General features: G+C 46.5%; 1 protein-coding gene across 2 annotated transcripts in view; it reads left to right on the top strand.

The window, feature by feature from the left end:
• The window catches only part of SLC66A2 (solute carrier family 66 member 2), a 70,644-nt gene extending 49,162 nt beyond the window's left edge, over nucleotides 1-21,482 (top strand). For both annotated transcript variants that reach the window (XM_075417039.1, XM_075417040.1), the window contains one exon: nucleotides 18,322-21,482. In XM_075417039.1, the coding sequence (XP_075273154.1) occupies nucleotides 18,322-18,529 (208 nt within the window). In that variant the 3' untranslated portion in view covers nucleotides 18,530-21,482. The remainder of the gene's footprint in view (nucleotides 1-18,321) is intronic.
• Nucleotides 21,483-22,324: the final 842 nt, after the last annotated feature.

The raw sequence follows: 22,324 nt of genomic DNA on the forward strand, positions 1-22,324 counted from the left end.
CCAGAATGCACTCCCCTCTCTGTTTCTGCTCTCAAGCAGTACTTTGTGTGGCAGTGGACATCGATGGGACTGGGGACTGATGAGACAATATACAGCTTATGCTGCTTTACTGCAGTTGCAGTATGTTCATGCAAATCCACATGCTAGTACTCTTTCTTTTTTCAGGTTGTATTGCAGTTTTATATACATTGCAGGTACCACATACACTTTCTAGTGCCATGCAATCCTGAGTTGATTTGATGATCTCTAAGCATTACGGGGCTGTTCCTGCTGTGAGAGTGACTTCTGTTGGTGTATAACCTTCTGTTGAAGGAGCTATGGGAAATACTTCCTCTGAACGTCGCTTCCTGTGCCTGGTTCTCTGTCTAAAAGCACCTCAGAGAAGAGATTCCAGTCCTGGAAGCACTGAAGGGAGCATGTAATAGTCCAGCCAATGCTGCTCATAGGATTGAGTTTATGAACTTGCATGGGTATCTACCAGATGGGTGCTAGCTGATGCCCACTGCTCTGTGCAGTTATTTACTGCTCAGTGCAGAAATAACACGCGTGTGGATGGTTACACTGTCAGAACCAATAGCAGTGGTGATCCTCTGCCCATCTGCTGGGCCATAATGGCTGGCTGCCAGACATGCTCTTAGCAAGCTTCAGTGGTAAAGTAGAATAGATGAGTTTCAAGTGTCTTTCTGGCTTTAAGCTTAATGGGGAGAGCAATGAGAATTAAGCTGTTCTATTTAGTGACCTTTTGGACAGTTATCACATCCTGGTTGGAAGCGGTAACTTCTTAAACTACGGCAGTTCTGTCACCTGTGGTGCATGCGTGGCGCCCGTGTCCCTGATAAACATCACAGCCTTTACTACTGCCAGAGAGGGCGTTGTGTGGAGATCCTTGTGGCTTGGTTGAGGAAAGCAGCAGCATGCATCTGTCTCTGAATTGGGGCAGAATGGGACACAGCAGCTGATATGTGAAGTCTATTTCTACTTCAGCAAATAATTCCTTTCCTAAATGTAAACTGGCAAAATAGAAATGGAGAAGAAGGTCACAGTACGTGGCCACATCTGATCAGGGTATCATGCCAGACTCCTCAAACACTGTGTTTTTTCTGAACAAAAAGGTGGCAAACAAATAACCCTACAGCCCCCGCCCCCATCACCCCTTTGTGTTTAAACAAAGAGTTGAGGGTATCTCAGGTTTGAGGTAGCAGTCACTTCCTGATAAACAAACTCAGGAGCCAGAGGGACGGGTGGATCTGGTGGCTGACAGGATACCCTTTGGGGCTCTGTTGTGAAAGCGATCTCATCACCTCGCCTCTGTGTTTCAATCTGCTGCTGCCTGAAAAGTCCCCTACTGAAAATGTGCTCCCTTTCCGAGGTAAACATCCAGAGAACATCTGTAGGTGAGTCAGTTATGTTTATTGTAACAGGGCATGGCTGGAGTGAAAGAATCAGTTATGTGCATTGTAGTACTCCTCAGAATGAGTCTTCCAGTTCTTTGGTGTCTCTGTTCTGCTGGATAAAGCTCTTCACTTCTTATTTTTATTTATGTCTTGATTTCTCCCTACTTCTCTCATTTTTCTGCTTTTTGTAGCAATATCACTACTAGGTCCTGTAGTTTCCCCCTGTGTTCTCTGAGAGAGCAGAGACCAAAGAAGTTGGAAAGAGATGGAAACAATAAAAGCAGAAAGGAGATGCATGCTGACTTACAGCTTTTGCTGACAGAAGATAGCGTAGTATGTCCTGGTGGGCTGATGGTTGAAGGGTGGAAGTTTTCCCATGATTAAGTAAACAGAACTAAGCCAGTTAAAGGAACAGAAATTTTCGTGATGTTCTCTTTGACAATTCATCTAGTTACTTTTGGAAGTAGTAATTTATAGAAACGTAGAGCTCTGTTCAAATGTTTAAGTACTTTTGAATAGTTACAGACCTAAATAGTACAGTCATAGTTCTACTAATTATGGTACTGACCTTGACAGAAGTGCTTTTTTAATGAACTGTGGTACAAGTTAATACCTACCAAGGAAATAATCACTTAATATCTCCATTCAGTTCAAGAACTAAACTAGTTCTGTCCTGTCACCTAGTAAAAGTGTAGTTTAATGACATTAATTGTTACTGGGATGGATTAGAATCATGAGTACAATTGTGTTTGCATCGGTTAGAAAAAGGAGGAAAGCAACCTCGAAACTAAAGAGCTTTGGAATACAGGAGGCATCCTGTTATATGAGAAGAAAGCATTATGAGGTTAAAAGATTGCTCATAATTTGTAAATTTTTTTTATATTATGTGATAAAATATTTCAGGATCTTGATATCAAAACCAGCCCTTTTCCCCATCTTCCATGAGGCAGAGGTGCTGACTCTGTAGCTGGGATCTCATGCTGCTCAGATTACTGCTTTTACTTTGTGACAAAAACCATACAAACAAGAACTTCCTCTGTCATTTATCTTTGCGTCCCCACTCTTTCTAAGATACTTGCCTCCTAGTCGCTTTCCCCTTCTAATAAACTGCAGTCGTGACAAACGTTGGTGTTCCATGTGGATGGATGTGGCACTTCGGGACATGGTTTAGCAGGCATGGTGGTGTTGGGTAGACAGTTGGACTTGATGATCTGAGAGGTCTTTTCCAACCTAAGATTCTATGATTCTGTGTGAGGTGGAGATAGAGGGGAGGTTGGCTCGGGACCTGGCAGCAGCGCTGCTGCACGCAGAAGCGGGGAGCTGCTGGTCAGTTCATTAAGAGAATTGTGTCCTTGTGGGGACAACAGCTTTTGTGAATCACCTGCAGGGGGGAAGTGTGTGCTTTTCACAGGGGTGGGGAGAACCTCATTTCTGTGGGAGGCACAGGCTCCTGAAGGTACTGGTGTTATGCACCCTTCACAATCCCATCTGAGTGACCTCCACCAAAGGAGGACAGTGGAGGGTGTTCCTCTGTATGCCTGTGACAAAGCTGTCCCACACAAGGGTGTGTTAACCCTGGGGCTGCTCAAGGGTGGATTTGCTCCAGGGCAGTATTGCATTCCTGTCTGCTGCCCTGCCCTGCTCTCCTTTGGGAAAAATAACTGCCCTTCATTGAAAGTTCTTCACAAAAGCTCATCAAAATCACCTGGCAGTGACCCTTTTTGACTGTCAGCTGCTGCTCCACCCCTGTGGAGCAGCGGTTTCTTTTCAGTCACTGCTTGGGAGTTTAGAGGCACTGGATGGCAGAACCTCCCCAGGTCCAAGAAAGAGGTCTGGCAGCAGGACTGAGCTGGGCTGCCAGTCTTGAAGTCTCAGAAACCACACTCCAGGTGATACTGAGATGTGCCCATCAATGGGTAGCTTGGCAGCACGTGGGTCCTAAGAGCAAGGTCCTCCTGCAGGGGTTGCTGAGCTTCTGGTGCACCCGCTTGTCCCCTCCCCAGTGCAGGCTGGGTGCCAGGCAGCACGTGCTGTGCCTGGCTCAGGGCTCAAGGCTCGGGGGGCAGAGCCCGGGAAGGGTCACATCGTCCCAGGTCTCTCCTCTAGCCCGTGGCCGGTTTTCAGTCTGCTTGAAAGGAACCTCCTTTCCGCACATCCTCTGTCCATTGCGTTTGGCTGACATTGGGTCAAAGGCTCAGAACTTTGCCACCCAGAGACAGCTGGAGCAATCAGTTACCCTGCTTACATGCTGAGATGAGCCTGTCTTGAGAAATCTAGCCTGAAAATGCTGAATGAGGAAAATGCATTCAGCTAGATTATTCTGCAAGGAAATAAAAAAAAATATTAATTTAGTCCCTTCTGTGGCAGTACTGGGTCGATCACAGTGATTAGCCTGTTTTAGAAACCACAGGTCACTGAAGGAGAAACAGTGAACACTTATTGTCTCAGAAGCTGCTGGAGCTAAGAGTTGCAAATTTTAAGACTGCTTTTCCATTCAGAAGTGTTTGATAAAGTGTGCTGCAGCTGTGAGCTAGTTACCAGCAGGTGTTTTATCTGAAATGTAGCCAGTGAAATAAGTGCAGTCTAACAAGGTATGAATGAAAGAAATGATACTGAATGTATATCCTGAGATATTATTTCCTCTTTTCCCTTATAGATAATATTAAAAATACTAGAAGATGATATTTCTTAGGGAGATAAAATTTTGTTGTGGGGTACTTTTATTTAGTACGGCTCCATAACTTTTTCCTTTATGACACATGCAGCTCTTTATATCATTTTCTAAGAGAAGCTTTTGACTTCCGAGGACAGTGTTTGTCCCAGACACAAATCCTGGCTTTATTCAAACTCTGTGATGATTCATGCGAGCTGCTAGATTTTTCTACCTGTATTGGATTAGCCAGGTGCTGTGATGAACAGATGTAGAAGGCTTTATTCAGGAGTGGCTAACCAATGTCTGGCCACCTCCTCTAGTCAGGTTTTAGATTTAAGGAGATTGGGCAAGGGCTCTAAAAATGCCACTGCTGGCGCTTCTTGGGATTTTTTTAGCCTGAGGGAATTTTTTAATAGTGAATAGGTAAAACAGCTCCAGTGAGTTACTTCCTTTGGAGTTCTGCTGCTTAAAAGAAAACAAAACCCTAAGCTAGAGGGAAGTAGCAAGAGTTGTGGATGTTTCTGCTCAGGCACTAACTATGTGTTAGCTTCTTAACTGAAGAATAAATTTAGTTCCATTGAAAAGAGATGTTAGATGCAATTGATGTCTGTTAGAGCAATTTTGTTACATATTTGTGCTTCTTTGGGGAGCTTCAGTAAAGGAGAAAGAGAAATTAACTGGAAAAGGACTTAAAAGTGCTAAAAAGAAGGAAAGCTAAAAGAGGATGATGCAGGCAATGGTAGTATTGATCCCCCCCCCCCAGCGCCTGTTTCTCACTGACAGAAATTTCATGCATGAGAGCAAAATCAAAGAAGTAGAAGTAGGGGTAATGGGTGCCTACGTGAGAGATTTCCTTTTCTGAGTATGCCATATACATAAAGCAGGCACTGGTCAGTACAGCGGTGACCTGAGTTAGTAGCACATGGTGTCCGGCCTGGGACTGACACCAAGGAAGCTGCTGAGGAGAGAAACTTTCTCTCGGCCTTTGGAATTGTAGCCTCCAGGTGCTGATATAACAGCTCTTACTCTTAAAATAGTAGCTGCTTTACGTACTAAACAGTCAAAATAGAGAAGGTGGAAGAGGGGTATGGGAAATGGGCGCCATTTAGTTTTGGGAAAAAAAAAAAGGCAGAATGGCTTTGTGGCATCAAATCATCTGACTCAACTGAGAAGCAGTGTTTCATTACAGAAAGCATTACATAGACAGTCATAAGGGACTAAGTTATAAAAGAGAAAGTGGTTTCCAATAGAATAATTAGGAAATAAAAGGTAAATCTGGGACTGGCAAATGGAGAAATCAAGGTCTTAAATGTGAGCCAGAAGTACCTTGGGTAAATGCAAAATTATCAGCACTACTTAGAAGTGGTTTGTACTTAATGTGGTGTGGCCATTCCTTAGTTTCACTGCTTTCCTATTGCACTGAGTTAATCCAAACTCATTGTGGTGACAAACTGCCTATTTTGAACTATTCTTACAATTTACTGTAGTTCCATGATTGTATTCGTTTGTCTTCCTAAATGGTATTTGTTTCTACTTAGATCTTTGGTTTTATTTGTGGATCTGCAAGAATTGTTATCATTGCTTCTGAGGCTCCAACCAGCATTCATAAGATTTTCTGGGGAAGTTTAACTTGTTTCATTGATTTGCTTTAGTGACATTTGTTTTTTCACTACTGTGGCACTGATCAGCTTGTTACTGTTGTCCTTTATGGTGGCCTTTATATAAAGTAATCTGGGGTTTTTCATTTTTGGACTTTGCATACACATCCAGGTTTGCAGGAGTTTGTGGAGTAATCCGTAAACAATTTGCATGACTAGATGGACCAGGTGTTGGTACAACTGTAAGGCTTACCACTTAACAGCTTCACTTCGCTCTTCCCCTTTCCATTTGTGGACCTAACAGATACCAGGAACATGAGATTGCCTTCCTCAATCTGGCTGTTTTAAAGTTAAGAGGTTGAAGAAAGTGGTCTCTAGCCCTCAGAAGATTTCTAGTTTCTTCTCCCCCTGAAGTGTTAGGGGGAGAAGTAGACAAGCTTGGTCTCTCTTTAGTGCACTTGGAATGAGGGCAGAGTCTGTCAGCGTGTGAACAGATAGACTGAAACCATTTTGTTCTGATCCCAGGAAGCAAACAGATTCTCCTCTCTTCTCCACACCCTCTTTTCAGTTACAGCAGACCTGTGATCGGTGCTCCAGGTTCAAGGACCTGCACTTTCTGCTTGACTCTGTGGACGTGAGGCCTACGGGTTGCTGTGCTGGGGTCAGCACTGCGATCACCTCCGTGCTTGCCTGCTGTGTCTCCCCAGAGCTGTTCTCTCATGGCCTGCAGCAGCACAGTATGATGCTCCAAAGACAGTGCTTTGTGCCCTGTGCACTCAGCACATCTGAGAATTTCGGGAACTGAAGGAAGAGGCAGGTGGAAAAACCCAGGAGGGAGTGGGAGACCTTCCTTCTCTCACCCTCCCAGCACTTCTGACTGTGAGCAGCAATATCCACTTCCCTTTAGCATTGTCCAGATTGTAGCACAGCGTGGACTTGCTAAAGCACATACTGAACCTCTTTCTCATTTCTCTTCCCCTGGCACCTCATCCCATCAGTTCAAAAAGTAAATTCAAAGCAAATGACTTCAAACCAAAAGCATTCATCTTGTACAAACAGTTCAAGGCTTCTTTGCAGTAATAGGAATAAAGTACTGCTGGCATGTCTAATCAGTGCTGTCTTCGGTTGGTGCTTTTCTCTGTGCCCTGAAAATTTGAAATACAAGAGAAAATTTATTGTACTTCTGTTACATAAATATTCCATTAAGTTTGGGCACTCTGTTTCTGCTGGCAAGGAAGTGTCATGTAAGGTACTTTGCATAGTTAAGGTCAGGTCTTGCCAAGTCACAAAAGGTCAGAGTTGAGTGTATCATGAAGCCACCTGAGAGATGTAAGTTTTCTAAAAATGTCTTTTTCCTCTGTTACCTAACAAATTTGGGAACAAAAGCACCTCGATTCTTGAAATTCCAGAGTTCAGCCCAGCCAGTTGTGTGAGTTGGATAAGTTATCTGCTTATGGGGTTGCAGAAGTGTCTCCCTCAGTGCAGTAGGACTGAGTGGGATTAGAAATACGGAGTGGAAGTAAAATGAGATTTGGGTTTGGAGAAATGTAGATTGCGCTGCAAGGATACAAATATCCATAATCGTAATACTGACTGTGATAAAGATCTGTAGAGTGAGCAGGGTGGCGAGTAATTTCAGTAGCTAACAGATGAGCTGGAACAGCAGGAAAAAGAGATTGGTGGAAAGCTGAAGTGACTTTGCAAGGGTGGTCCAGAAAGATGAGCAATTTTCTATTACAGGCTGACCTCCAATGGTCCCCTGCTCCTCAGACACAGAGGGACAAGCAGACAGAGGAGTGGGAAGTGCAGTGACTGACGTGTTGGATGATCTGCTGAAAACTGAGACAGGGGAGGAAGTGCTTGTAACGTTCCTGAGTGGGATGTAGAGAGAAACAAAACTTGGTGTCAGAAAAAGCTGTTTCAACAAGGCTCAAAGGTAGGGTTTTAATTTGTTCTGGTGAGGATGGCTGGGAATGATATATGTCCATGTAAAGCAATGGAATTATATGCCAAGCAAGATGTGGTGGTGTTGTCAGGTAAGCATTCAGGGTAGCGGTGGAAGCCTTGTCCCCTCAGATATTAAATCTCGTATTAGAGAATTTCCTAAAACAGAAATTGTAGTTTGCAGAGGGGCAGATGGCAGGAGTTTGGTAATAAAGATAGGCTAGGGGATGTCTGTCCTTTTTGAACTGCAAAGACCCTACTCGGGCTGAAATGTTAAGATTTATGTCATGCTGCTGTGTGTGGGATGTGATTGTGATGCTTTTATTTCCTCCCTACAGCATTCAGTTCTGTCCACAGCGGGGCTTTAAAGCGCCGCTCTGCAGCCAGTGTGTGTCGGTGATAAGCCTGCACACGGGCAGTGGCTCAGAAAGCGTTGGTTTGTGGTGACACCTTCTGACCAAGCACAGCCTTCCTGCTGGGCTTTGCTTTGAGAAACAGCACATGGGTGTGTGGTGCATCACTGTCGCCGTGAACTTCACTTCTGTACTGCTGTGCGTGTGCGGGCATGTGGAAGGAAAGGGGAAAACCCAGCATTTCCTATGAAGACTGAGGTGCTGACATACCTTCATATGGAGCTTGCAGGGGGTTATTTCATTAGAACGATAAAGCGTTTTTGGGAAGAACGTGAGCTTTGTTACTTGCAAAAATCTTACCTTGTTTCCAGTCAGTAAGGAGGGTAGGACTTTGTTTTGTTCCTGCGAGATCACTCTTCTTTTACAAACTAGTGTGTTTGGGGTTTCATTTCTCCAGTGTTTCCTTAGAATGTCAGAAGTGTTTTTCTAGCTGAAGGATGTGATTAATTCATGAAAAGTAATGAACATAAGATCATTAGATTTTGTGCTTGGGGACGCTGGCTTTGGAGACAACCACTGCACGCTAGTCGTCTACAACAAGGTAAGCACTAGAGCTAGGACTGTTACCTCGTGTATATTGACCGAAATTGGAATACTAGAAGTGTGTTTGGGCTATGTACTGGTTACCATATGAAGATGAAGGGAAAAATGTGCGCGAATTACCTGAAGTTAAATAGAGTGAACAGTATGATGATTTCTTTGTTGTCTAGGGCAGGAAGAAAGGAAGATTTAAAAGCGTTACCATTTGAGCCTTGGGATACACAGCTGTGCTGAAGCAAGGCTCTGTGCCTCCCGTCTTTTTATTACCTTTCAGACTGAGTGTGTCCCAAGTTATTTAGGACTAGAGAGGGAGATAGGCTGAATGGTGTTACGCAGGGACGTTATTTTGCCATCTCTTAGCACTGGCCCTGCGGGGCATAGCAGTGGTGTCTCTCCTGGGGTCTGCTGCCTGTCACCACTTGCCTTTCAGCGGGTGCTGTGGGGCCCTGGGGCTGGCAAGGTGCCTGGTTCAGCAGCTAGCTGTGCCGAGCAGCTGGAGCGGAGATGGGCAGCATGAGAGCGGCTGGAGTGACATCAGCCAGCAGCTGTGCCGACAGCTCCACTGAGTGTAATGCGTGGAGCAGGAGGTGAGAGGCAGGGAAAGGGCGACAGCTACTTAAGAACAACTTCATGAGTGAGATGGTGGATCGTGTAATTCAGGTGTGCTCTGCACTATGTGCATTAAGCTGACACTACCGTCTGTGTTGGTGTCCGACTGTATTACTGAGAGCAGTGGAGGGTGTGATTTGCTGCCCTGGCACCAGAGGAAAGCCGCTCTCTGTCATGGCAGCAGGTCTTCAGGCTTCCAAATTGGCCAGCAGCAGGAGGAGAGCCCGTCTTGTACATGTTTGTACCGCATGTCTGAGCAGACCTGAGCTTTGCTGTCTGGCCAGCATCCATTTGTGTCTCTCAGCAGGAAGGGCACTGGTTCAAATCTTTCCTCTGATCCACAGAAGAGATTTATTTTCACACCTGCTGCACAGACTTAGGGTATTTGAAGCTGTTAAGACCTGCTGCCCTTCTTTCTGCAGCACAAGTTGTAGAGTACTAGAAATATCTTGTAGCTGTTGAGGGTTGCCAGTTGCTGGACCTGTACAGACTAAACTCTAGGCATAGCTGCTTGAAATGGCTAGAGGCTATACCAGTGAACCTGGACTATCCACCAGCCCCATGTTGCATGTCTTGTAGTTTCCCCTTGACCCTCCTTTGACAGACATGTTCTGAGAAATACTGGCTCTTGGGTGGGTATGCTAAGCGGGGTCAAAATGCTTGACACTCTTGGGAGTTGAGAAGACAGATGTTCATGAGGAAAAATAATCGACAAATACCTGTTTACCCTATTTTTCCATAAAACTTTGTTGTTTATTTGTGAGTCTGCATAGAATGCATATATTAAAAAAGAAGCCACCAACAAACAGTCCCTTTAGACTGCATCTTTCTGGGTTTGTTTGCCTGATGGTGTTCCAGAGTGAAATCCTCCCTTTCATCTCATCAGTGACATGTACAGTCCTTGAAAATCACAGGAGCCTGCAGAGAGTTTGCTCTTGTATTGCAGCCCTCTGTGGTGTCCATTGCTCATGGATGCAGCTTTAACTCGACTGCTTTAGCCCAGCTCCAGAGATAGAAAATAAATGCTGGATCTCTCTTGCTGCATACTCCTCTTAACTCCTGCTGGCATTGCAGGGCTGGACAAGTGGCTCCCTCTGGAGATGGTGAGTGCTGCTCCAGCCTCAGAGGAATTATCGAGAGGTTTGAGGTAAAGGCGCTCTCGCTGAGGCAGAGCGCATAGGACTGGTGAACCGTTTCACGCTGGCTGTGCATTATTTAAAAACAAGATCTATGCTTGCTCACACAGAAGGACCTGTCTTGGGGTATGCACATTTAGTTTCCAGATTTTCAAACTTCAGACGCTTTGGATATCTGATCCCAATATTTTTTTCTTCTCTCTCTTTTTTTTTTTTTTCTTTTAATAATTTTTGGCAGGCTAAACAATTTGGTTAGCATCAGGAGAACTTTTTTATTAAGCCATATGGCTTTTTGTTGGGAACAAATGCTCTATTTATTATTTTTTGTTTGTTTTGTGCAGTGTTAAAAATACCATGGCATCTGGGTTTCATGTTTTCTGGTCTGTGTTTCGCAGTTGAAGGCAGGCCAGCCTCTGATTGAAATGCAGTGTTACGGATGCTTGCTGTCTTCTCTAAGTAGACTATTTTGGAGCTGCAAATGGGAGCTGAAAGTTTTCCAGAGTCAGGATAACTGAATCTGCTTTCTCTTCCAGATATTTCCATGCAAATGGTTTGTGGGAGGTAACAGCTTAAAAGGTTGGAAGGAAGATACCTTCTGTACCCTCTCCCTCGCTTCCCAAAACCAAATGCAGCGTTCAAAATACTCATCGACAGGCTGTTTCAGTGTGGACCTTATTCCCGAAGGAAATATTAGCTTGTCAACTCTTAAATGCTATTATTCTGCATTTATATCCCCAATCATTTAAAGAACTGTCACCATTTTTTAACATATATGAAAGTCAAGTGCTAATATATGAAGAAATGTCTGAAACTGTGGCAATCTGAAAAGTCATATTTTTGAATCTGGCATCACCTGTGTCTTGATCTAGCATTTGGCTGTGATGTGGGGAAGTTGTGATCAGCTTGATTCTTGAACAGAGTCCAATAAAGCATACTTATTTTTCTGTTATTGAAAATAACTTAGGATTTTTGAGTTCATTGACTGTCTGAGCACAGTTAGCACTAAGTTTGTGACTGTAGCAGGATGTAATTACATCAGGGCAACACATACCTCCTGTTACTATTTGTGCTGAAATGTCTGATCAAACCACTACAGAATTTCTTAACAGAAGTCACTGCCTCATGTCTGATTCTCTTTGTGTCTTCCAGCTTGCAGGGTATTTTTGGGTTTGTGTGTTAGGCTACAAACATGCAGTCATAACACTGATGTGAGAAAATCTACAGTGCAAACGAGAAGCGAGCCATGTCTGTCTGCTTATGTAGGTTTTGTGCTAAGTACCAAGCCGTGCTCTGCAGACTGCTGCTCTGCAGTTTTGCTGATGTGCTACAGTTTGTAAGTTATTTGGTGGATGGCTGCTACCAGTCTTAAGACAGACTGGTTTACCAGGGAGGAGGGGTCTTCACATCTTGTATTTTTTTACAAGATCCTTTTTATAGTAGTTTTTGCTCTTTCAGATGAAGGAAGAAGAAAGGTGTAATGACCAAGAAGTGAGTAATGTTAAGCAGAGTGTGCAAAGACTCCGATGGAAAATCAGAGACTTGAGACTGTTGCAGCCAAGTTTTGAGCAGAAGGAATGAAGATGCTGAAAAGCTTTGATTCAAGTAGCATTAGTCCTGAATAAAGGGGGTTGAGCCTAAATATCTGGCTAATCTCATTGTTCTGTAAATTACTCAGCCTCTAGTACAGTTGCTCAGAGAGAAACAACAAAGTATTTTTTTTTCTTCTGAATGCACTTTACAAGCTCTTTCTACATCTGAATAATTTCAGGAGTATTCTGAAAATGACAGCTCGTTGGCTGACTGCAGATACAGTATACTAATAGGTGTTTTTTACCTCTAGTTGCTGTCACTTCAGAATTAATACACAGTATACAAGTAACCTGAATGAAGTAAGCTATTCCTTGAGAAATGTTAATGCTGTTTTCCAGCATGCCATTTATTTATTTAGCAACTTAAGATTGGCACAGTGTCTTTATAAAATCTACTATCAGTGGTAGAGGACAGCAGCGCTGCGGGGCATTTTTATATTCCCATATTAAAAAAGAGCGTTTAGCAACCAACCCCTAGTCTAGTGTCTGATCAGAAGTGATGGAGTCTTTCTGAGAATTAATTCCAGCAGCAGAATAAGTAAGTACTCTTTCAGATTTTGAGAGCAGTTGAAAAATATCAGCTTTCCTCTTTGTGGCCAATTGCAATTTACACAGACTTGACACTGACTGTTACTACACTAGCAACTCCTTGTAATGAGCCCAGCTGTAAGGAGGGCACTTGCTTTGAGGAGGTTTGTTGTCACTGGATACTGCAGTACTGATTTACATTACTGGGAAGTACTGCAAGTCTGCTTCAGCCTCTGGCAATACCAGCTACTTCAGCACAGTTTCAGCCTCCTGCCCCGCCAGTTGGCATCTCTGTTGTCACACAACCAAATGATGCAATTTGCTTACTTCTGCCTCCTGAAAGTGCTCTGTGGCACTGCTCACCCCAACCCATTAGCTCATTTGTGCTAAGAGCAGTTGTGCTGTCCTACTAGACCGTGTCCTCCATATCAACAAGGTGAGCATTTCCTGCCTTCCACATCTCCCCAGCTTAGCTTTGGGCTATTTCAGAAAAGATACCAGTTTATTTACTCCTAAGTCCTGCTTTGCTGTGTAGCCAGTGCTGCGCAGAACAGCTTTGCTCATGTGGCTTTACAGATGCCGGGAAGATACAACGTGAAGTTGGTCTTTGTGAGATAGTTTGGGAAATTTTTGCTGCATGCAGGCTCCGTGTGCTGTGCTGCCCAGTCTCGAGCAGTGTCAATGGTGGGCCCTGGCTGCCCTTTGCAGCAAAGCCTCATCTGCGTTAACAGGGCAGCATTTTCTTTTGCACCATGAAGCCAAGGGCCGGACATATGCCAGTGGGCTGCCACCAGCCAGCCGGCAGCACCGGGCACATGGCCTTGCAAAGGAGCAGAGCCACGCAGACGGCTTGTCCACCACTGTTGGCAGCCTGCATTGGAGCTGCTGCTGCATCATGTGGGAGACTCACGCTGTTGCTGTGGTCCCACAGATTTTCCATCACATGGCGTGCAGAGTCCTGCAGGAGAAGAAAACTGAGCCTAGAGAGTTGCCCCCTTTGGTGTATTGGTAGCTTGTTAAAAACGAGCTTCACACGTCTTACAGGAAGGGACTGGAGCTTCGATCAGCAAACGGAGATTACAGTAAGACAGTGGAAGAAGGGCTTGCATGCACTTTCCCTTTTTTTCCTGTTCCTTCTCCACAACGAACTGAAAACTCCATTTCTTTTGGGCAATAAAGCTCTCCTTTTCTGCACAGGCACTGCTCTTTTCCCCTCCAGGGCAGCTAAGAGGCAGCTATCTGCCCAACATAGGTTGGTTTCTTTCTTTTTTACCCCAAATGTAATAAATACGAGAATTCACCAAGTGAGTGGGTGAAGTTGAGAAGCTGCAGACAAAAATGGGCTTTTCTTTCCTGTGTGGCATCCTGAGGTGACACGATAGCTGAAGCATGAGAGCAGTGACGGTGTATCCATGCGGTCAGTTACGCATAGGCATGCACGCGCTGCTGCATTACTGTGAATGGCATCTGCATGTGCAGCAAGGACAAGGCAATTGCACCGCCTGGATAAGGCGGAAGGGCCATTGCTATTGTACCTGAGTGTCTGGAAATTAGGACGTGGCAGAAGCCTTGTTTTTGGTGTAAACTTCATTCAGCCCCTCTTGCAGCCTCCTGAAGCATGGCCTGTGATGTGGTAGCGGGGACAGGGGCAGCTCTGTTTCTCCCTGAGATGCCATGTATGAACTTGATGGGTTCCTCAGCAAGCTGAAACTTTCAGACTGTGTGCAAACAGGTGCTGGTTGAGACGGGGCAGAGCCGAGAGCAGTTGGAGGTTTTCCCCTCCCTAGGGTGGGCACTGGAGGAGTGAAACACATACTTAATTGGAGAGGGCGCTGGAGGCATTCAGTGATGAGGTGGCGGTCCTTGGCCAGAGCACACCTCTTCTTCTCATTCCCTATCTTCACCCTTTGGTGGGTTGACTTTGGCTAGATGCCAGATGCCCACCAAGCCGCTCTCTTACTCCCCCTCCTCAGCTGGACAGGGAGAGAGAAGAATATACCAAAAAAGCTTATGGGTCAAGATAAAGGCATGGACATCACTCACCCGTTACCGTCACGGGCAAAACAGACTCAACTCGGGGAAATTAATTTAATTTCTTGCCAATCAAAATCAGAGCATGATAATGAGATATAAAACCAAATCTTAAAACACCTTGCCCCCACCCCTCCCTTCTTCCCAGGCTCGACCTCACTCCTAATTTCTCCACCTCCTCCCCCTGAGCGGTGCAGGGGGACGGGTAATGGGAGTTATGGTCAGTTCATCACACTTTGTCTCTGCTGATCCTTCCTCCTCAGGGGGAGGACTCCTCACACTCTTCCATGGCTCCAGCATGGGGTCCCTCCTATGGGAGACAGTTCTCCATGAGCTTCTCCAATGTGAGTCCTTCCCACAGGCTGCAGTTCTCCATTAACTGCTCCAGTGTGGGTCCTTCCCATGGGGCACAGTCCTTCAGGAACAGGCTGCTCCAGTGTGGATCCCCCATGGGGTCACAAGTCCTGCCAGCAAACCTGCTGTGGCGTGGGCTCCTCTGTCCATGGGTCCACAGGACCTGCCAGGAGCCTGCTTCAGTGTGGGCTCCCCACAGGGTCGTAGCTTCTTTTGGGCATCCACCTGCTCTGGTGTGGGGTCCCTTCCACGGGCTACAGGTTGATATCTCCTCCACCGTGGACCTCCATCGACTGCAGCAGGACAGCCTGCCTCACCATGGTCTTCATCACGGGCTGCAGGGGACTCTCTGCTCTGGCGTCTCGCACGCCTCCTCCCCCTCCTTCTTCACTGGCCTTGGTGTCTGCAGAGTTGCTTCTGACATATTCTCACTCCTCTCCTGGCTGCTCTTCTGCAGCAGTTTTTTTTCCACCTTCTTAAATATGTTATCCCGTAGGCCCTACCGTTGCTGAAGGGCTTGGCCTTGGCCAGCGGTGGGTCCGTCTTGGAGCCAGCTGGCATTGGCTCTGTCAGACATGGGGGAAGCTTCTGGCAGCTCCTCACAGTAGCCACCTTTGTAGCCCCCCCCACTACCAAAACCTTGCCACGCAAACCCAGTACAACCCTGAACACCCAGGCTGTGCTCCTCAATCTGTCCACCCCAAATTCAGGTTGGAAAAAGGACTTGTGTCCCAAGTTCCCAGTCATCTTCTGTTCCTGTCATTCCCTGTCCTGCTCTAGCCTCTTTTTTCCTAGCCCCTTCTCATCTGATCAAACTCTCTGCTCCTCTGATGGTTCCTTGGCTTTCCTCTGGGTCTCTTCATTGCTTCTTCTCACTTCTTGGGTGCCACTGTCTCCATTTCCTTGCCCAGCTGTTTTCAGTTACCCCACACACCTTTAGGTCTGGCCTGGACATGCTGCTTTTGTCCAGTCCCAGCCTCTTCTATGGAGAGCAGCTGGCACTCCCACAGTCACTGCTTTGCATTAACCCTGGGCTCGAAGAACCCTGGTGCAGCTACTAAGGTTTTGTAGAACATCAAGTGTTTTCCATATTTTTATTTTGCATTTTCATAGTACCTTGGTGATTTGCAGATTTTCTCTGCTGTTTTGTCCAAGCTACCGGACAGAGGAGGATGTATATTTCTTGATTCAGTGACAGGCTGGTGGTGTTAGCTCTTCAAACTATCCATTATATTTTTTGAAATCATTTTTGCCAAGGACAAGTTGAGATTTTCCTGTGTATAGAGCAATGTCGTGTCCTAGTGAGAACCCCAGACGTGATGCTGATTTCCTTGAGTATCTGATGTATGAGCTGAAGAGCGGGGCTCTGGAACATGCAAAGGCTGTTGGAGCGTGCACCAAGTTACCCAGTTGGTACTGCAGGCTCTTGAGTTCACAGGTGGCTTCCTAGCAAAACCCAGAATTGCTGTGGCAAACTCAGCACAGCGTGTGACACAGCTAGAGGTGTGCTTCTAGTGCCTGGCTCCTACAGCGCTGCTGAGCTGCACATGTCTGTAAGGTTTCCCCCACTGATTATTCTTTGGGGGAGTAAACGCTTTTGCAGGCTGTACATCTTCTGACAGTGTGTATTTTCTCCTCCACATCTGCACTGCACCGTGGGGTCACTTTTAAAACCCAGCTAGCTTTCTCTGTGGGGAATATGTGACAAATATCCTTTGCACATTAAATTCTTACTCAGATACTTTGTGGCATCCCTGACTTGCCTTTCTGTCAACAGTGAGCAGTTGGTTTGACCTGCCGCATTAAGCGTGTGCTTTTAGTGAGGGTCCCCAACCATGCCAGGACAGATTCACAATTAAATTGTGATCAGGTGCCCAGCAAACACTGATATGCTTAAAATCAGAGGAAGAGGAATGTTGGCTGCCTGCAAGCAAGGTGCCAATTTTATTACCCTCAGAGTTTATTGCCCTTCCTAATTAAAATCCCAAACAATCCCCACCACTCCCTGTGCCTGTAAACCTCCTGTAAGTGTAGTGTAAGGTGAGTCGGTGTGACTGGGAAGATGCCGAAGGCAGGTAGTGCAGGCTGCTTGCACCGAGCACAAATAACACTGTGGGTTTAGCAGTTGTTTTTCTTCTCCGATGATTTATTTACATTTCTAGAATGACCTCGGGTGGCAAATGACTGCTCACTCAACCCCATGTCCTTGCTTGCGCTTCTGCACAGGCTCTCTTTAGAAGGTCCATAGGATTGTGGACCTGTTTTACGCTCTCAGTGATGTTGACACAAGTTACGAAAAGGCTTGTGTTTCTGTAGCAGTATACACTGATATGCTGGGGCAGCATACACTGATGATCTTGGCTACCCTTCCCGTATGGGCAGAGAGTGGGCTGCAGCATTTGGCTTGCAATAGCGTTGTGTACTTGACTCCAAATTACAAATTGTGCTAGCTCCCTGCCTGGATGTTTGAGACATGAACATTGAGTCCTACCCAGCTCCATGGGCCTGACTGCATCTGATGAATTGGAGTCAATGCTGGCAAAAGGTAATTGCTCATAATTATGACAAATCACACACAATGCTCATACTGTGAACTACAAAGCCTTTGTCCACTGCCGCTTATCCAGCTGCTTGAAAAGGTCTCCTGTTAAATTGCATGAGGCTTGGAAACAGCCTTCAGGACCTGGTTGTTCACGTTTTGTTGAGGGCACTGAAAAAATTCAGTCTGAAGAACTTGCTTCTGTTCCCCAGAGTTTCTCTCCTGATGTGGGGGAGCAGGAGATGGACTGCAGGAGAAGGGGATGGCTCAGCAGTACAACAAGATGAAAGCAAGGATGGCTGTTAAAAGGAAGTCTGCGCATTGCTCTTGATCTGTGTCCTTGATAAAAATCCCTAGTGATGTTCATCCTTCCAGGGACAGCTGCAGGCATGTCGTTTCCTCTCTTTCTGTATTGCTGGACAATGCATCTTTCTGGTTTTTTTTTTTTGGTTTTGCATTTTCTGCAATAAGAGGTGGTATCTTGTGTCTACCAGAAGTGTTTGGTTCAGCAGACGCTAAAAAAGTGTGTGCATGGGAGAGCAGTCTAGGCGTTACTTCACCTTGTGTGAGCACAAAATGGCACGCACAAGAGATGACTGCTGGGATGAGTTGCCTTTGTTTTCCATGCGCTGTATTACTTTGGTTTATGGGCAGTGCTGTCAGCATGTGGCAGTCATGTTTGCAGAGCACTGCTGAGTCAAATATCCTAGCTGGATATTTTAAAATGCTGGATACCTTCATAGCCACAGGCATGTGGAGCTGTAACTGCTGTGATAAGAGTGCTGTAGTTTATGGGGTAGAGAATTTGATCCTCCCTTCCAAGTACAGTGCTGCACGTCTTGGCTAGGCACGCTGTCTGCTCTCATTGAGGAGAGTCCCAACCCACTGCTGCGTATAAACCCTCGCTGAAGCAGGTGGGGTCCTCTGGCACAGCAGGTCTAATCACAAGCCACGTTCTCAGTAAATACTCTTCCCTTCTTTTCTGTCTTTCAGTGTCAAGATGGTGCTGATGTGGACCAGTGGGGACACGTTCAAGACTGTTTACTTCATCTTGAATCAGGCCCCTTTCCAGTTCTCCATCTGTGGACTCCTGCAGGTTTTTGTGGACATCGCTATCCTGTTGCAGGTTTACTTGTACAGCTCCTACCCTCAGAAGCCCGTGTCCCACACTGCGCACCCGGCCAGCACCAAGGCCCTGTGAGGCACCTAGCTGGACAGGTCGCATGTCAGCAGCACTGCGGAGTCAGCCACGGCAGCTCCTCTTCCACTTGTAAATACTCCTGTGTTGCTGAGTTGAAAGCAGAAATGAGAACAGGGATTGAAAATCTGGCTGCACTTCCAGCTTGGGAGGTTTTACGTTAAATAACTTGCTCTCTCTGTTTTCAGACTTAGCTGTACAGAACTGTTTCTTGGTCGGGGGTGGGGCACTTTATTTTTGCATATGTACCTATGAGCCTTATCAATTCACAAATGTTTGTATATTTAATCACAAGGGCTGGATGGTTTGTGGTTTTAATGCTATTTAAAAATGTTACACCACAGAAATTATAGGATATTTTGTCTGAAACTTCTACCTATTTATATAATATAAAGTCTGTACGTTGGCACGCAGTTTGTGGCATAGGCTAGCATTCAGTATCTCCATGATGAAGGAAGAAGTGTTGAAGAGGAGGTGCAGGATCTTTCTCTTTTCTTTAAGAAGGGTGTCTGGTGAGCAGAGGCAGTGAAGGCGGGAGGCCCTGCGAAGAGGTGAGCCACCAGGAATAGATGAGGCATACACAGTGTAAAGCATCAGTGTGCGAAAGAATGGATAGCAGGTGTCCGCCCCTGCTGCGGGGTCAGCGTGGCATCATCAAGGAGATGATGAAGGGGGCCTGAGTGTGGACAATGCTGGAGCCATGTTTAGAGCAGGCACAGCCAGTGAAGCAGCCAGGCAAAAGGAGGAGCTAGCAGGAGACTGCAGGTAACTTAGGTAGTCGTGCTTCGAAACGATGGGGTTTGGGAGCAGCCTGCCCTGCACTCGGCAGGCAGCCAGGCTCCGGCAGCTGTGCACAGGACAGGGCTGGGCTGCGGGATGTCCTTCACAAACCAGTGGGCCTGCAGATGTGTGCTGCCAGTGTTGCCAGGCAAGTATTTCTAGATGGCAGTTGAGCCACAAAGGTAGAAGCAACTCCACTTCCATTGCCTCAGAAGGGGAAGTGAAAAAGTTCGAGACAGAGCCGTGTCCTGTGGAGCAGGACCAACATCTGACAGCTTGGGTTGTGGAGGCTTAGATTCAGGTTCATGTTGTTAATGCCAAACAAGAATCGGTTTACGCGTTGGGGTGTTTCTTGCATTGACCCGACAAGGAAGGAGTCCACCTTTTCCTTTTTCTGTTGCTTAAGATCATCTAGGCTTTTAGAAGAACCAGCAGCCTGTACTTGGAGGGATGAAGAAAGCTGAAAGAGCAGAGAGTTTATTTATAAATGTAGATGCTGTCTGTAATGGCTGTTTGCCAGCATAGGTCACCGTGCCCTTTCTGAGAGCGGCACGTGCCTAGCAGCTGCAGGTGGTGTGGGCCCGCGGGGGGCTGTGGCCAAGCCCCTGGGCTCCTGCCAGCTGCTGCCACAAAACCGCCCTGGCTGGTGCGAGGCGGCCGCAGCAAGGCGCTTCAACCAGGAGCAGCGATCTCTGCGCTGCTTGCTGCTTCGCGAGGCACCCTCCCTGCTGCCGGTGAGTCCTGCCTGACCGCAGCCAAGGTCTGAGAGCTGGGACGGCTTTTTGAGAATCATTTTTTCTCCAAGATCAGCCCAAAAGCTTATGTTTTTTTGCTGATGGCAGCAAGCCAAGGTTTAATAACTTCAGTGTGTAAATCAGATACTTCCCCTACCTTGTTACATTTGGGAACCTCATGACCTGAGTCTGGACTGTCTTCATCGGTGGCAAACTGTCCTCTGGAGGGGAAGCGTCAGCAGGCTGCAGCAGCAGTTGCGTGACGCTCGGCTGGGAATGTCCATCGTAAGACAGGGAAGAGCAGGCTGTCCCTGTGCTGCTTTACAGCCGTGTGCCCCTCGCACTCCTCAGGCAGCCCCGGCTGGCATCGGGGCTCCCTCCGCACGCGTCGCTCAGTTTGGAGGCGGTGGTGGAGACCTGAGGCCCAAACCTGCCCTTTGGCGGGGCCACTGCTGGAGGCGGCAGGACAGGCATGCCGGGGAAGGCCCTCCTGCCCCGGCAGATCCCGTCCCGTCGGGTCTGCGCAAGTGCAGCAGAGCCGATGAGACCTGCTGTGCCCGAGGGCTGGAGCTGGGCACGGAGCGCTCTGCCCAGGCACTGACTCCACGCTCTTTGTTTCGCTATCGTACTCCTCTAGGCCTCAAGTGACCTTACAAAGACGACGTACCCAACATGGCAGACTATGAATGTTGTGTTCCTCTCTTTTCTCCAATATTCTGGTTGTGTTTCAGGAACATCTGGGCTTTTGTCTTTTTAATCGTAAATCTACTGAACAACTGGCTTCTCCGGTATGCTGGTTTAATGAGGATTGTATTTCTACTGTATGCAAACAAACACTTTCTTGTGTGTTTTAATGGTCTGGAGGGGTTTTTTTTTAATAACTTGCAATGATAAGATTTTTGTATATGGTGGTCTTTTTCTAATATTCTATGAAACGGGGATATAAAAAATAAATGGCTCTTAAGAAATATACTTCTTTATGTTATAGCTTCACCTGGGAGTGCACACTTTTGGCCACCTTTTGGCTTTGAACTACAGGTATTAGTGAGGATAAAACAACTGTTGTTTTTTCCTTTTGGGACTCTTCCTTGGGCAGATTCTTGAGTCTGTCATCAGTACGCAAACCTGTGAGCTCTGCAGACTGTCTCTTTCACACCAGATGCTGGAGGAGAAGCCAGTGAAACCATGTCTAAAGTCATCTTCCATATGTGGCATTTAGCAAGGTAGGACTCTTGGCCAGGAACGCTTGAACTTCATCTTGCAAGATACTTTAGGGACAAAATGTTACAGAACTTTGTTTTTGTTGTTTAATTGTCAGGAAGTATCTGTATCAATGATCACCTCAGAGAATAAGAAATCAATTACTTTAAATACATCTCTTTGAATGTACGGCAAATTTCATGGAGTCAGTTGCAATGTTTTTTTAAATAAAAATTACCTATTATATATATAAATTGCAGTGTTGCTTTGTTTTGTTCAGATATGTGTGCATCTTAACTCTTATTATGACTTATCTTGTCTAGAGCATTGTTTGTAGGAGTAATTAGTGTGCTTTTTACCCCTGATGGGTGGGTAAGCACAAGGCGTAACTTGTCCTGAGGTCATGATACATGACATGGATTCTGGATTTCTGTCCCCTGCTCTTCCATACATCCTGGGGTAAACTTACCCTCGTGACCACTTAACTCTTTTATGCTTGCAATGCTCACTGTAAAAACAAATTACTAACGTTATTATGTAGCTTTAAAAAAGCCCCTGTATAATGCAGACTGCATAATGAGGTCAAAGACGGGACACCGCTGAGGGATGTGCTCTTTGCAGCCTTTGCATGGAAGGATGAGGAAACCGAGTGTGTCACCTCCTGGCCAGCTGCCGTGCCAAGGGGAGCCCTGACCTCCGTCCCTGTTGATTCGGGAGATGAAGACAAGCCAGGATGGTCGGGACCAGCCTTGCGGCCGCTGTGTGACTCCTGGGCCCCGCCAGGCTGCTGTTGCGGGCCCGGCATGGGGCAGAAGGTTTGCTCTTGCTGTGCACAATGGCTGTGGAAGCTGGAGAAGGGGAGTTGCTGAGGAGAGGGGGCTTAGGGGCACAGGAGGGAGGGTCGGGAGGGGTAGGGGGAGAGAGGTGGGAGAGACTGAGCTTGCTCGATTAAGGGGCTGAAGGGAGAGGCTCCTGGAGGGGAGGGAATGAAGGAAAACCAAGACCTGGAAGGGCAAAGCAAGGTATGCCAGTGGAGTGGGGGTAAAGGAGGAGGAAAACAATGCTGGGGAGTAAAACCTGCCTG

Source organism: Opisthocomus hoazin, chromosome 3 (genome assembly GCF_030867145.1).
Source record: "Opisthocomus hoazin isolate bOpiHoa1 chromosome 3, bOpiHoa1.hap1, whole genome shotgun sequence".
In the NCBI taxonomy this organism is placed as follows: Eukaryota; Metazoa; Chordata; class Aves; order Opisthocomiformes; family Opisthocomidae; genus Opisthocomus; species Opisthocomus hoazin.